Below are 14052 nucleotides of genomic sequence, written 5' to 3'. Positions count from 1 at the left end.
AAATGCCACGTAAAATTATGAGTAAACTAACTATATGAAAGTAGGGAATTTTCTACAATTTATTTTTGTTGCAATATATATTTAACGTTATTGGCTAAGGAGCCGTTTGGTAACTGTATAAGTTGCATTTTATTCATGTATAAATAGTTGCATTAGTTTTACTATGTTTGGTAGAAGTTCTGTATTAGGTGGAAAAGTCAATATAACGTATACCATGTTTGGTTGGTAGGATTTCAAATTTTGTATAAAAGTTATTCATGTATTAATTTTATGCGGTGTTTGGTTGTGTTTTTTGTAGTCCTACATAATTAATATCTACATAACTTATGAGGGAATCTATGTATAAGTTATGCAGGGTAGAAGGTGAAATAAATTATGCAGATATTAGTTATACATATATTAAAATAGTAAATTACACATTTACCTCTATTAATTTATTTTTTATTTTTTTATTGAAAACGTTACCTAACTATACTATTTTCCTAACTTTTTTTTTACTCTTCTTAATTCACAAATAACCTTTTTTTCCTGTTTTCATTTGAAATCCAAATGTAATATTTTATTAATATTACAAATTGAATTGTATATATTTTGCTGGCACATATGTTAATCATTTATTAAGGTTATATATTATTAAATATATTCCACTTATTTAATTAATATATGTATTTTTTTTTTGTTTAGGATGTGAATTTATACATAATTCATATATTCGGTATATTAAAAATGTATAAACAATATATACAACATATTAGAATATTTACACTATATAAAATAGGATATTATAATGAACTTGAAATATATTAATCGTATTTTATTTTTATAAGTTATAAACATAAAGAAAACAACAAAATAAAAAAATAACGGTCCCAATTTAGTATAGAGGGAAACATTTTTTTATTTACTTTTTATTCATAAAGTGGGAGAACTTATACTATTTGCTTACTTATTTATTTGTAATAATATATATATTAATTTACAATAAATTCAATATTTAATAGTTAATACTTTATGTATTGTGATCTCTACATAACTATATAGGAGTACATGCATAACTAAAGCATGCATAATTAAACCCTGCATAACTAATACCTGCATAACTCTACCCAGTAACCATACGGCCCGTAAGAGTACTTTTAGCAACAGAAAAAAGTTAGTGTAAATATTGTTAAAAAAAGTTTATGTAACAATAAAAAATATTGTTGCTAAAAGCTAAGATATGCAACAACAAAAAAGTTGTTGTCACAAATCAATTTTGTTGGTAAAAGGTCACATGGTTATAAAGCTTATGCGATTATTTAGCAATAAAAAATATTATTGCAAGAAATTTATATTTATAAGGTGAGTTAAATTATAGCTCTAATTCAAATTAATTGAATGTCCTATTTTCAATTGCATTGAATGCTAACTTGCTTATATGGAACTGACTTTGTTAAGTTGTTTAAATGAAATTTGTTTGACGTACTATATTTGAAAGTTCAATTACATTTATATTTAAAATTCACTAAAATTTGTGAATAATTGAAAATGCAAGCAAAATTGATTTTGACTAAGATTTTCATTATATGTAGTTATTTAGGAATCATTTGATAGGTTTTTTTCCGAGTTAAGTTATTTTTACATTAAATTTTGCATAAATAATACTATATTTGTATTCTTTTGCTATGTATGAAATTCAACACACCTAGTATAGTGTTTGGTATGAAATTTAAAATCTATATAACATACATGTATAAGATATTAGGAAAGTGCCTTAGCCCGCCGCTACCTCACAAGTCACGTCCAAATAAGAGTAAAAACAAACACACACATACACTCAACACAACAAATAAGACTCGAGGTGTCAAATGGTGTGACTTGATTTTGAGGAGAGGCACAATAAACAAAAGGTGGGTGAGTCTCCATACAAGGAAAGCAATGAACTCCAGGGTGATTCGCGCAAAAATTCTCAGTTTCTTTTTACGAGAGATCTTTATTTTACATATAAAAAAACTTTGAAAATAACACAAGATATCTTTACAAGGTCATTTGTTTCTATTCAAATAGTAAAAGAGTCTATGTTCACTCATTTCCTCTGTGCACTGAGTAGACAATTCAACATGTGAGAAAAAGAACCACAGAGAACATAGATTATAGAAACAGGAATCACCAATTTACAGGTTTCAACTGGAGAACTTCAAAACGCCAACTAGTTCAGGTTGGTCATGTACTTGATGTCGGTCATATGGGCAGCGCAACAGTTCATTGAAGAATCACTCCCGAGTTTTACCTCCAACGACTAGGAGACACGTGTTATTAGAAGAGCTTGCCTGGTTGTTTAGCTCCACTTCTCATCATTGTACAAAATTCCTCATAGTTGATTCTTCCATCCTGTAAATATGACAGAATCAATACGTGTTAAGAAAAGTTTGATCGTTTTGGAATATGATTTAAGAGTAACCAAACTCACATTATCAGCGTCTACTTCAGATATTATCTCCCTTATACTAGCTGGATCGCCTATTCCATGCTCTTCCATAGATGTTTCGAGTTCATCTCTTGTGATGAACCTGCATTATACAGAAGAAAACTCAACTGGTTTAACAATTCCACACATTTGATCATCAACTGCTGCATTTGCAAAAGGACTTACCCGCTACCATCTTTATCGAAATACTGAAATGCTTTGTATAGATTTTCATCTCTTTCAAGTCTATGTTTATGCATGGTAGCAGTGATGAACTCAATATAGTCGATCGAGCCATTTCCATCCACATCAGCCTGAAGTGGACAAGATATTAGTTATTTCATGGTACACCAATTGACAACAAAGTGAAAGGAAGAAACAGTTGATGTGTCTCGAGTAATTCAGCCTTACAGCTTCCATCAATTGCTTTACTTCCGCCTCTGTGAGCTTTGATCCAAGTCTGGCCAATCCGCTCTTCAATTCTTCATACGTGATCGTTCCACTATTATCGGTGTCAATGTTATGGAACATTGATTTGAGCCCCAGAATTTCATCTGCTGAGAGATTCTCAGCAATGACCTGATACCAAAACCATTTCAATTAGCAATGAGCTAGTTCAGGGTAAATGAATTCACAAGAATGAGTAAACGAATTAATTTCATAGAAGAAGGAATTCACAAGGAGGATAAAACAAATCATCCAATTGCACTAGGCTCAAGGCGGGACACTAAACATGCCCACAGACATCAAGTAGCATGTCAAGACAATCTGCATCCAATTTGATCCAGTAGTTGAACCTTCATTTGTTGATTGCAACAAATATTGTCAAGATACTATCAGTGCGTTGTCCATTAGTGTGAAAAGGAAACACTAAAAAGAGTAAAGTTCATTTCTGAAATATGCTCAGATTTATATTTAGAAGAACACCAGCACACTAAATTCACCAACTTCATTCAAAGGATATGATTCACAACAAATATGGTCTCTTAAGCTCATATTATAATTATGTTCTTCTAAAAGTTGTTTGTTTGAAAGAAAGGAATATAATTAGCGTTCTTTTGTTTGATGTAAACAGGAAGTTGTAAGCTTCTGCCGCTTACTCGTCTAAGAAATTGGGCCAAAAGGTAAGTGGTTTTCCTCATCTTGTATCTGTTTTCCTCTTCTTTAGGCAAATAAAACAGAGAAGTGAATTTGAAATAATGCCGTTTACACCCTTTTCCCCTAACATCAAATTAGACTGAATGAATAAAATAGGTTCAAATGGAATATTCATATAGCAAACCCCAAATAGCTAAAGATTGACATATAGTTGTATTGAGTTACAGCAAAGAAATCAGAGTCGACTAACTCCGATGTTACCTTTAAAGCAAGTCTCTTGAGTTTGTTCATAGCTCTGAATTGCTTCATTCTTGAGAGGACAGCATTATCTAATGGTTTATCTGATGCTACTCCACCTACCTTGAGCCAAGGATGCTCTATCACCAGGCAAATCAAAAGATCGTTAGATTGTATGCTCTAGGTATATCATTCATCTATGCATGGTCTAAGTTAATCTAAGTTCGAATAATTAACCAGAATAGCAAAAATATGTGTTCCTGTTGATACAGATGAGTGGAAGCATAAATAGGGATCAGACACTTTAAAGACTTAAATATGAAATAATGATTGATTCCAAGGTTTTAAACAAGGGGTAACACGTCCTAGTGTCTGTTGACGAAATAACATTTGAAAGTATGTAAATCACATCAATTTTTACCTTAAACTAAAAGGGAAAAGGATCAAAAATACCCCTCAACTTTGGTTTATTGTTTGACTTTACCCTTGCCGTTAAAATGAAGTTAATTTTACCCCTCCCGTTACTAATTTCACCATATTTACCCCTCATTTGACGGAAGGCCCAAAATTGACCCAAATTACCCGTTTTTTTTAAAAAAAATCATTCCCTATTTTTAACCCAATGCCCTGTTATCCATTCCCATTTACCCATTCTCTCTCTTTGAAAAGATAATCTCCTTTTCTCCATCAGAAGCTAAGTCCAAGAATGATGAGTTGTAGAAAAGATAACCCCTTTTCTCCATCAGAATTTGTACTTATGGTTGTTAAGATATCGAATTGAACAAATCTTCTTTGATTATTGTCTTTCTATAACATTTAGTTGTTGATTACGAGTTAGGATTTGTCTCCAAATGTCTGACTCATTTATTTGCCTTTTTACCGATATGTATTAACACATTCGGATTACAAATGCAGATTCTGCCTCTCTTCAGCAAGCATCAAGTAATACATTTCAACAGAACAGATACTAGGCTAGCAAACAATGGGATTCCTCTTGAGCTTCAAAAACGCAGATGTCGTGTGAATTTTCAGGCATTGAAATTCACTCCAGATATTGAGGCTTTGGGAGAAACATTGGTACGAATGCTTTAGGGGAGAGGGCCATTTGTAGCATTGCATCTAAGATATGAGATGGATATGTTGGCATTATCTGGTTGCACCCATGGCTGCATTGAGGAGGAAGCTGAGGGGTTATACGGGTTAACCGGGTTATCCTCTAGAGGGGTCGGGGCATTGGGTTAAAAATAGGGAATGGTTTTTTTTTTTTTTTAAATTCAGGTAATTTGGGTTAATTTTGGGCTTTCCGTCAAATGAGGGGTAAATATGGTGAAATTAGTAACGGGAGGGGTAAAATTAACTTCATTTTAACGGCAAGGGTAAAGTCAAACAATAAGCCAAAGTTGAGCGGTATTTTTGACCCTTTTCCCAAACTAAAATAAAGGTAAAGGAAAGTCAACTAATCCCACTATTTTGAGCTGCAAACAGTAAGTCTTCTCATGTTTGGTGTTACTATCTTTTAGGTTTCATATCTCCTAGGCTCCATGTGGAAACAAGTAATTTGAAATCTATCGCATTGAACACAAGAATGTCATTTTGAGAACATACATGAACATGAATTTAACTTTAAAATCAAATCATTTTATAACCCTTCCGAACGGATTTCGACAAGGCCATAAACATGACTCCAATCTGGTGTTTAATTTTTTATTTCAATAATCGACCATAACAACTTCAATAACTACACCTAGATTCCGAGCAAGTTGTGGTTATTTAATTAATCAGTCATAAAAATAAATATATTTACAGCTTTCATTTTCATGTTTTATTGATTTATTAACTGAACTAGGAAGTAGAAAGGAGAGAAGCACTTGAGCAGAGGACTCACATATTAGAAGAAGACAATGTTTAAAGAAGAGAAGTAAATTGTTTGAAAAGAAAAAAGAAGCAAAAGTAGTAGAAGAAAAGGTGTAAACCCCGAAGAAGAAGCACACAATGATGGCAAAGATCATACTGAAGCATATGCGAAGAGGAGTCCTAGTACTAAAATTGTTCAGTGACCAATTTCCACTATTTCTCAAGAAAAAATTGAGTTTAAGCACTTCTCGCAAGATTACTTTGAGCCATATAGTTGTATGCTCCATCGTTTTAAGTGATGAAGAGATCGCTTTCGATAACACTATTCACATGCCAAACCTATTTGGTTATCAAGAAAGAACTCATTATGAAGCAATACCATCAATAAACTGTAAGACAAATTTAAAATAGATCTATGCAATGTCACCAAATACATGACAAACTAAACTTCGCATCCTTTGAGGATTCATTTAGAAAGCAATAGCGGCAAACATTACTACTCAGTGTGAAACCATTACGACTATTAAAGTCAATGAGCTATTTTTTGAAGGATGCATACCAAGAACTTGAGCAGCAGAAATACGTTGCTTTGGGTCTTTATTGAGCATCTTTCGGACCAGGTCCTTTGCACTACTTGTGATAGAGGGCCAAGGTTGACTTTCAAAGTCAATGTCTTCTTTTAATATGGCATCAAATATACCTCTCTCAGTTTCTGCATTATAGATTACAAAAACCAATAAACACAACTAGTCCTAGATAAAACCACACTGTAAACTGATAATTATGCAGATGAGAGCACTTGACTTTACCTGCCCAAAAGGGAGGCACACCACTGAGTAGTATATACAACATAACACCTGCACTCCAAACATCTATTTCCTTGCCATAACTCTTCCGTAAGACTTCAGGGGCAACATAGTAAGCACTCCCAACTATATCCTTGTACACCTTACCTGCAAGGAATGCCATTATTTTATTACACCAAACAAAGTAAGAGGCTAAGAGCAGGGATAGAATCAGTAAAGAAGAGAGGAAAAGTCATGCAACCCTGGTTAGGTTGTGTAAGTTCAAAAGCTGGTAAGAAGAGAACAGGATTATCTTAATTCAGATAATGAGCTATCATCTTGTAGAATAGCCAATTTTGTATAATGGTAAGCTAGGTTCGTAGAAGTTTAATCAGGCCTAAAATAATTTGAACTTCCTAAGCAAAGGAGAGAAGAGTCTGAACAGGCTGCAGAAATATAAGTAACTTTACATGCCAATTTGAACAGACTCGAGACATTAATGACAAATTCTAGGAACCCTTTATGATGCTAAAAAGGCATGAATGCATTTTACTTATTGCCTGAATTGATGACAATGATTGTTGCAAAATCTTTCCAGTAAAAAGTGAGGTCTCTTTGGCACAGAAACATTGGATTAGCAGGCTAGCACGTTAATAATGATGTGAACATCTCCGGAGTCTAAACAGATAAAGTCATCTACTTCTAAACTTAGCAATCAGGATCTTAGCCTACATAGATACAATTACTTTTGATATGTAGATAGCAGACCTAAATCTAGAAAAGATGGGAGGTCTGTGGTTTGATGATTTCATTAGAATTGCCATCAAAAAGACTCATCCCAAAGCTGCTACATACAACAACATATCCATTATAGTTCCATAAGGAAGTCTAGGAAGCGTAGAGTGTACACGGACCCTCGGCTTAATAAAAGCAACAACACAACATTGACAAAGACATAAGCAGTAACGACAACAGGATAGTAAGAAAATTGAGCCATAAGCGACAACAAGTAGTAACAGAAAACTAATAATGAGAAATACGGAAATAGTAAAATAATATTAATGAAAGCATACAGCAGAGTTAACCTTCTTCAATGAACATGGACAGCCCAAAATCTGTTGCCTTCAAAGCAGCATTTTCACTCTTGTCTGACAAGAGAAAGTTCTCAGGCTTAAGATCACGATGCATAACACCCATAAAATGGCAAACATGTACAACATTAACAATAGCTCTACACATTGATGCAGCAGCTCTTTCAGTATAATGCCCCTTAGCTATGATCCTATCAAATAACTCTCCACCAGCACACAACTCCATAACAAGACACACTGAATTCTTATCCTCATAAGCACCTTTAAATGCAACAATATTTGGTTGTCCACTTAAATGCTGCATAATCTGAATCTCTCTTCTCATATCAGCTTTATCAGATTTAGTAACAAGTTTCTTCTTTGATATTGACTTACAAGCATATTGATGACCAGTAGCTATTTCAGTACAAAGAAATGTAACCCCAAATTGACCTCTACCCAATTCTTTACCTAGTGTATAGTGTGCCTTAACATCCTCAAATGCCTTACCCAAAATGGTTTCTTGCTTGAAAACTGGTTTAGGACTTGCTTGAGGTCTCAAGGGTAATTGAGTTTCTGGGCCTGGAGATTTAGTATACTGAATTTGAGCTTGATGGGTTCCATGATTATGCCCTTTACCCCCAACTCCACCCCCATCACTCCCACCTGATCTATAATGCCCATCAGACTTAGACTCTGCTGGTTTACTTTTGCTCAAACAAACACCCATTTATCTCAACAGATCCAGAAATCAAGAATCAAGAAAACAACAACCCCAGATGGAGATTCAAGAAAGATTAGAATCTAAGTTGAAGATACTAAAGACACCATGAAAGTGATACACAAAAAGATTGGATTTTTATTCAAGAAATACCAAAAAGAAAGATTTTTTAAGGAATTGTTCAAGATTCTAGATAGGAATTGTTAATTATATCAAAAATTGTAATGAGTTTGGATTGAATCTTATAGGGAAAGTTATGAACACTGAAACCTTGGTCAGCATAAATACTATAAACCCTTTAAACACTGACAAAGGTACTAAAAAAAGTGGAGAAAATAAGAGAATTTTTTGGAAAGGATAAATTTATTTAGGTGGGTTGTTACAACCAATAATTATAAAATTCGGTTATGGTTCGCGGACTAAATTGCTCATAATTATAATTATGGATTGAATGAAATAAAATGTTTCAAGCTTAAGTATAAGATAACTAATAAAAGTTATGGTAGAGCGGTAAGTACTCATTCATCCTTAATCAAGAAGTCTCGGATTTGAGTCCCCTTGGGTACAGACTACAGAGTCCCTTTTGTTAGGGAGCACTTTACGCCCAATGTGGGACTTTCCGGCGTGAATCAGATTTAGTCTGACTCCAATGTGGATACCGAACACCGAGTGGAAAACCAAAAAAAAAGATTAAATTTAAAATCGTGAATCTGAATTTAGTCGAACTCCAATTTGGATACCAGACACAGGCTAGGAAACCAAAAAAAAATAGTTTAAGATTAGATTTATACTGATTTGATTAATCTCAATCTATATGTCATTTGGTAGAATGTATTAGAGAATCCAATACACATATTACTTATACACGATATTAACATATTAAATATTATTTTTATACACTATACCGAAATGAACCTTAACCTAAGTCTTAATAATTAGCTTAATTAGTGGAGTTATTCTTTTTACAGAGTGACAAAATATTATTCTTATACACTATACCGAAATAAACCTTAACCTAAGTCTTAATAATTAGCTTAATTAGTGGAGTTATTCTTTTTAGAGAGTGACAAGTTTTGTGGTAGGTATGGCTGGAGCTGTCTTTGTGGGGCTAATTATGCACTAGGTCAATGTACATAGTTTATTCATTAATCATGTTTAATCCTTTCTTAAACACTTGTACATTTCTACAATAATATATGTTATATAATAATTGAACTAAACTTGACAATATTCTATTATTATTTTTTGGTACAACAATATTCCATTAAGAGTAATAATATTTATACACAGTAGAATATTAATAGAGTAAGTTATCTCAAGGAATAAGATGGTATTTGACTTTTAAGACCTATACATTTTATTAGTGGTAGAGTCAAAAAAGTTTATTAAGAAAAATCAAAAACATAAAAAATATGCAATGGAACTAAGAAAAAATATTCTTACTACAAATTCAAAGTTTTAATCAAAGTTATTGAGTCTGACTAAATTCATAATTAACACACTGGCTCGATCCCTGATTGTCAGTGTGATGTTGAGAAAAAGGTTAGGAAGCAACCAACAAAAGAAAAAAGAAGAGATTGTGATATATTAAGAGGGTCCCAACACAAAAAAGAGATATTGCATATTCTTATTACAAATTCAGAATTTTAATTAAAATTATCGAGTCCAACTAAATTCATAATCAACACACTAGCTCCGCCCCTAATTGTCAGGGTGATAGTGTTGGGGAAAAGGTTAAGAAGCAACCAACATAAGAGAAAGAAGAGATTATGACATATTAAGAGGGTTTCCACAAAAAAAAGATATTGAATATTCTTATTACAAATTCAAAATTTTAATCAAAGTTATTGAGTCCAATTGAATTAGTAATCAACATACCGACTTCGTCTCTAATTATCAGGGTGATGCTATTGAATAAAGGTTAGGAAGAAACCAACAAAAGAGAAAAAGAAGAGATTATGATATATTAAGAGGGTCCCAACACAAATAAATATTGAATATTCTTATTATAAATTCAGAGTTTAAATCAAAATTATTGATTTCCGTTGAATTTGTAATCAACACACTGACCTCATTTGTGATTATCAGGGTGATACTATTGAAAAAAGGTTAGGAAGCAACCAACAAAGAGAAAAAGAAGATATTCTGATATATTAAAAGGATCCCAACACACAAAAAAAAAATTGAATAATCTTATTACAAATTCAGAGTTTTAATTAAAATTATTGAATCCAATTAAATTCATAACCAACACACTAGCTCTATCTCCAATTATCAGAATGATGCTATTGGGAAAAAGGTTCGGAGGTAACCAACAAAAGAAAAAAAAAGATATTATGTTATATTAAGAGGGTCCCAAAACAAAAAGAGATATCGTATATTATTATTACAAATTCAAAGTTTTAATCAAAATTATTAACTATAATTAAATTCATAATCAACACACTAACTCCGTTCCTAATTATCAGGTGATGCCGTTGGGGAAAAGGTTAGGAAGCAAATGACAAAAGAAAAAAAAAGTGATTATGATATATATATATATATATTAGAGGGTCCCAACACAAAAAGGAGAAGCAATTGGAATTGAGTGTGATAGGACCCCAGAGAAGAACAGATTGTACACGTTAAGATTTGTCTATGTCATATGAGTACCAGAATAAGGTCACACATAGAACTAATTTTATTACTTTCCATTACAATTTATATGATATAATATTTTTGTAAGGAAGAGTATATTAATATTTCACTAAATTTATTCATATATTTTATTGGAATAATGTAAAAGTACTCCTAGATGATAATTGAAATTACAGTGATACATTTAATTTAACTAGGATTTTATTATTCCCTATACTTTTCTTTTTTTTTGTATTTGTGCATCTTCAACCAGGTAAGTTGATTGCGATTGTACAACACGCGCCTGCTACGAGTGTAATTTTTTTTTAAATTTTTTTAAAAAGATTTTAAATTATTTAAAATCTTCTTATTATCTTTATCTTGTTTTTAAATTAAGCCAATACACGTAAAAAAATATTAATTTTTTTTGTCTTATATTTTTTTTAAAAAAAATCATTTTATTTGACCTTCATTCATTATTTTTCCTCTTTATTATTCTATTGATTTTTATTTTTTTTTTAATTTCCTTTTTGTCCTTCCTTTGATTTAAATTTATATTTAATTCAAAAAATCTATATTTAAAATAATCTAATTTTAAAGAGATATCAAAATAAGTGAAGAAATAAAATTAAAAATTAAAAATTAAAAACATTAAAAATTAGAGGACACTTTTTAGTTTATTATTTTAAAAAAGTATACATAATTTTTAAAAAATAATTAAAAGTGAAAAGAAAAGAAAAGAAAAGAAATTAGTGAAAGAGAAAAAAAATAAAAAAGTTTAAAGTGAGGAAGAAATTAAAATAAATATTTTACAAAGTTTTAATGTAAATAATTATGTGTACCAACTAATTATAAATAGACTAATTAAAAAAAAACATGTGTCCAATTGTTAAGGTCTTCATTTGCCTTCAAGTGACACTGCACACTCTCCGCTATTTAGTTTTTGGGGTGCGTTTATTTTCATTTTAAAATAGTTTTGGGGGTAATAAGACCCTACTTAAGTTTAAGTGTGTTGCTGAGATTTCAATCATAGTTTATGGGGTACTTATATATCATTCCTATTTTATTTAAATGATTAAACTATATTTATTTCAATTGAATAGGTGAACACATATTAAAGTACTACGTAATATAATTTGTTCCAATTAAACACTTGAACATATATCAACTCAATTTATTTTAAAAAATTACGTATGTTCTCAAACGTCCATTAGATGAATAAACTAATCACTTAAAATATATGTTTATCGGAAAAAATGGTATAATTAAATATATATGAGATTAAGAACACACGTCTTAATTTAACTCATTAGATTTGATTATTAGCAGTTAAAGGTATTTGTTAAAGAAATAAATGAAAACAATAAAGTAAGTAAATAAAGTTGTATGAAGTGGCAATGCTCTGATGATGTGTGTTTGAACTGAACTCCTTAACGTTTAAGCGTTCTTGATATCATAGTCGGGGACGTTTGTATATATTAATATTTGAGAGCTAAGACTTGGTAAATAAGAAGTTCAGATCAATTTATTGCTTTAATATTGTTCAGAATTCAATCCCTTATAATTGTGTTGGAATTACTATTTATAGGTATAAAGGTAATACATCCTAATTAGAAAACCTTCATTCAAGCCTTAAAAGTACTATGTCCATGGTCGTATTCCACGTGGGAATACCATTAGTATTTGTATTTGAGCACACAAGACTCTTATATTTATATCTAAGCACACAAAATTTGTGTATATGTACTATCTGAGCACATAAAGCTTCTGTATATGTATCTAAGTATACAAGATTCATGTATTTGTATTTATATTTAAGTAGATAAGACTCTTGTATCTGTATCTATATTTGAGCACATAAAACTCATGTATTTGTATCTAAGCACACAAGGCTGCAGCTGTCTAAAGCAGTCACATCAATCTCAAACGCAACAACAGACAAGAAAGTAGACCGAAGGTAAGCGGGAAAGATGTAAGCGTCCTATATCGATAATTCTACGTCGTATTTAATATAAGATTATTATTTATAGAAGAAGAGTCCCTACGATGATGATATATAAGATCGTTCTTTTATAAGTCATAATTAGCATAAGATTGTTATTTATAACAAGAATATATTTTTAAACTTATGAATTCAAAGTCTACTATTTATCACAATTAATAATTTTTCTATATTAATTTATACTCCACACAAAAAATATTAAGTTCAAATGAATTTGATGCTAAAGCAACAACCACCTTTGTTTGTGGGCTGATATTGGAAAGTGAAACGTCAGTTTTAGGGCCCAAAGTTTCATCTTGAATACTTAGCACTAGGGGTGTACAAAATCGAACCGAAAATCGAATCAAATTGCAAATTGAGTCAAATCGAAAAAAAACCCGACTATATTTGTTTTGGTTTGGTTTTAACTAAAAAAAACTAACCCGAGACCAAACCAACCCGACATTATATATGTAATTTTAAAAATTTTATTTTATACATAAAAATATTTACTTTGATATAATTTTAAAATATTTCTTATACTATTTCATAGTTTTTATCTTTTAATATATTAATTCAAGTTTAAAATTTAAAATTCGGAATGATCCAATAAAGATTATAGTTCATAGATGTTGATAATTATAATAAAACTTATATCAAAATCAAATTAATACTAATGCAAAAAGAAAATCAATTCAACACTAAGAATGACAATAATATTGAATATTTGTTCTTTAGTTTTACATTGGTTTAGACAATTAAAATACATAATCTAATTTTAATTTTCCTTAAATATTTAGTAATGTAACTAATACTTATTAAACTTATTTTAGCATGATTTTGTACTTTTAAATTATGATCATTTTCATTATGACTTTGCAATATTTATTTTATATGATGATTTCATTATTATTTTTTATTGAATATTTTAGTGTCATCAGAACTCATCTCATATTTTGTGTTATTTTCTTAAAAAAACACCTTAGATAATTGTATTTTGGTTGGACTAAAGAAATATTTGGAGCACAAGTTAATTATATGTGTTTTATAAAAAAAATTTAAGACTGATTTTAGAGTCGCCACTTAATTTTTGAGAAAAATCAAGAAAACTATTGTTTTCAAAAGACTAAAACAGCAATCTAGTGAAAACTTAAAAAGGGTTCGAGGTCCTTATTAACATTCTAGGAAGGTTTTAAAAGCACCTAGAATGTCCATTAATGTGGTTATCCGACAATTAATTATTT

The 14052-nt window shown here is 30.8% G+C and overlaps 1 protein-coding gene across 2 annotated transcripts; it reads right to left on the bottom strand.

Annotated features, from left to right (window-relative positions):
- Positions 1 to 1933: 1933 nt before the first annotated feature.
- LOC125814626 (calcium-dependent protein kinase 2-like) lies at positions 1934 to 8413 on the bottom strand. Of its 2 annotated transcripts, none has more exons than XM_049494094.1 (8): positions 7506 to 8413; positions 6445 to 6588; positions 6195 to 6347; positions 3806 to 3921; positions 2858 to 3025; positions 2633 to 2760; positions 2450 to 2549; positions 1934 to 2370 (listed from the first exon to the last, which is right to left on the bottom strand). In XM_049494094.1, the coding sequence occupies exons 1-8, from the start codon at positions 8218 to 8220 to the stop codon at positions 2296 to 2298; spliced, it is 1599 nt and encodes a 532-aa protein (XP_049350051.1). In that variant the 5' UTR covers positions 8221 to 8413; the 3' UTR covers positions 1934 to 2295. The 2 variants fall into 2 exon arrangements, with proteins under 2 accessions (XP_049350051.1, XP_049350052.1); XM_049494095.1 differs by having other exon boundaries at positions 3806 to 3900.
- Between the last annotated feature and the right edge of the window lie 5639 nt (positions 8414 to 14052).

The sequence above is a fragment of the Solanum verrucosum genome, unplaced genomic scaffold (genome assembly GCF_900185275.1).
Source record: "Solanum verrucosum unplaced genomic scaffold, falcon-dt-bn FXZP01000268.1, whole genome shotgun sequence".
Lineage (NCBI taxonomy): Eukaryota > Viridiplantae > Streptophyta > Magnoliopsida > Solanales > Solanaceae > Solanum > Solanum verrucosum.
This window is presented reverse-complemented; position numbering and strand designations above follow the sequence as displayed.

Bases quoted from the DNA above. Each gene is read 5' to 3' on its own strand.
- LOC125814626 (XM_049494094.1), bottom strand. From the start codon at position 8,220: ATGGGTGTTTGTTTGAGCAAAAGTAAACCAGCAGAGTCTAAGTCTGAT. The intron at 6,348-6,444 runs GTAAAGTCAAGT...TCTATAATGCAG, and splicing joins TGTGCCTCCCTTTTGGGCAG to AAACTGAGAGAGGTATATTT. The intron at 2,371-2,449 runs GTGAGTTTGGTT...TCATATTTACAG, and splicing joins CTGAAGTAGACGCTGATAAT to GATGGAAGAATCAACTATGA.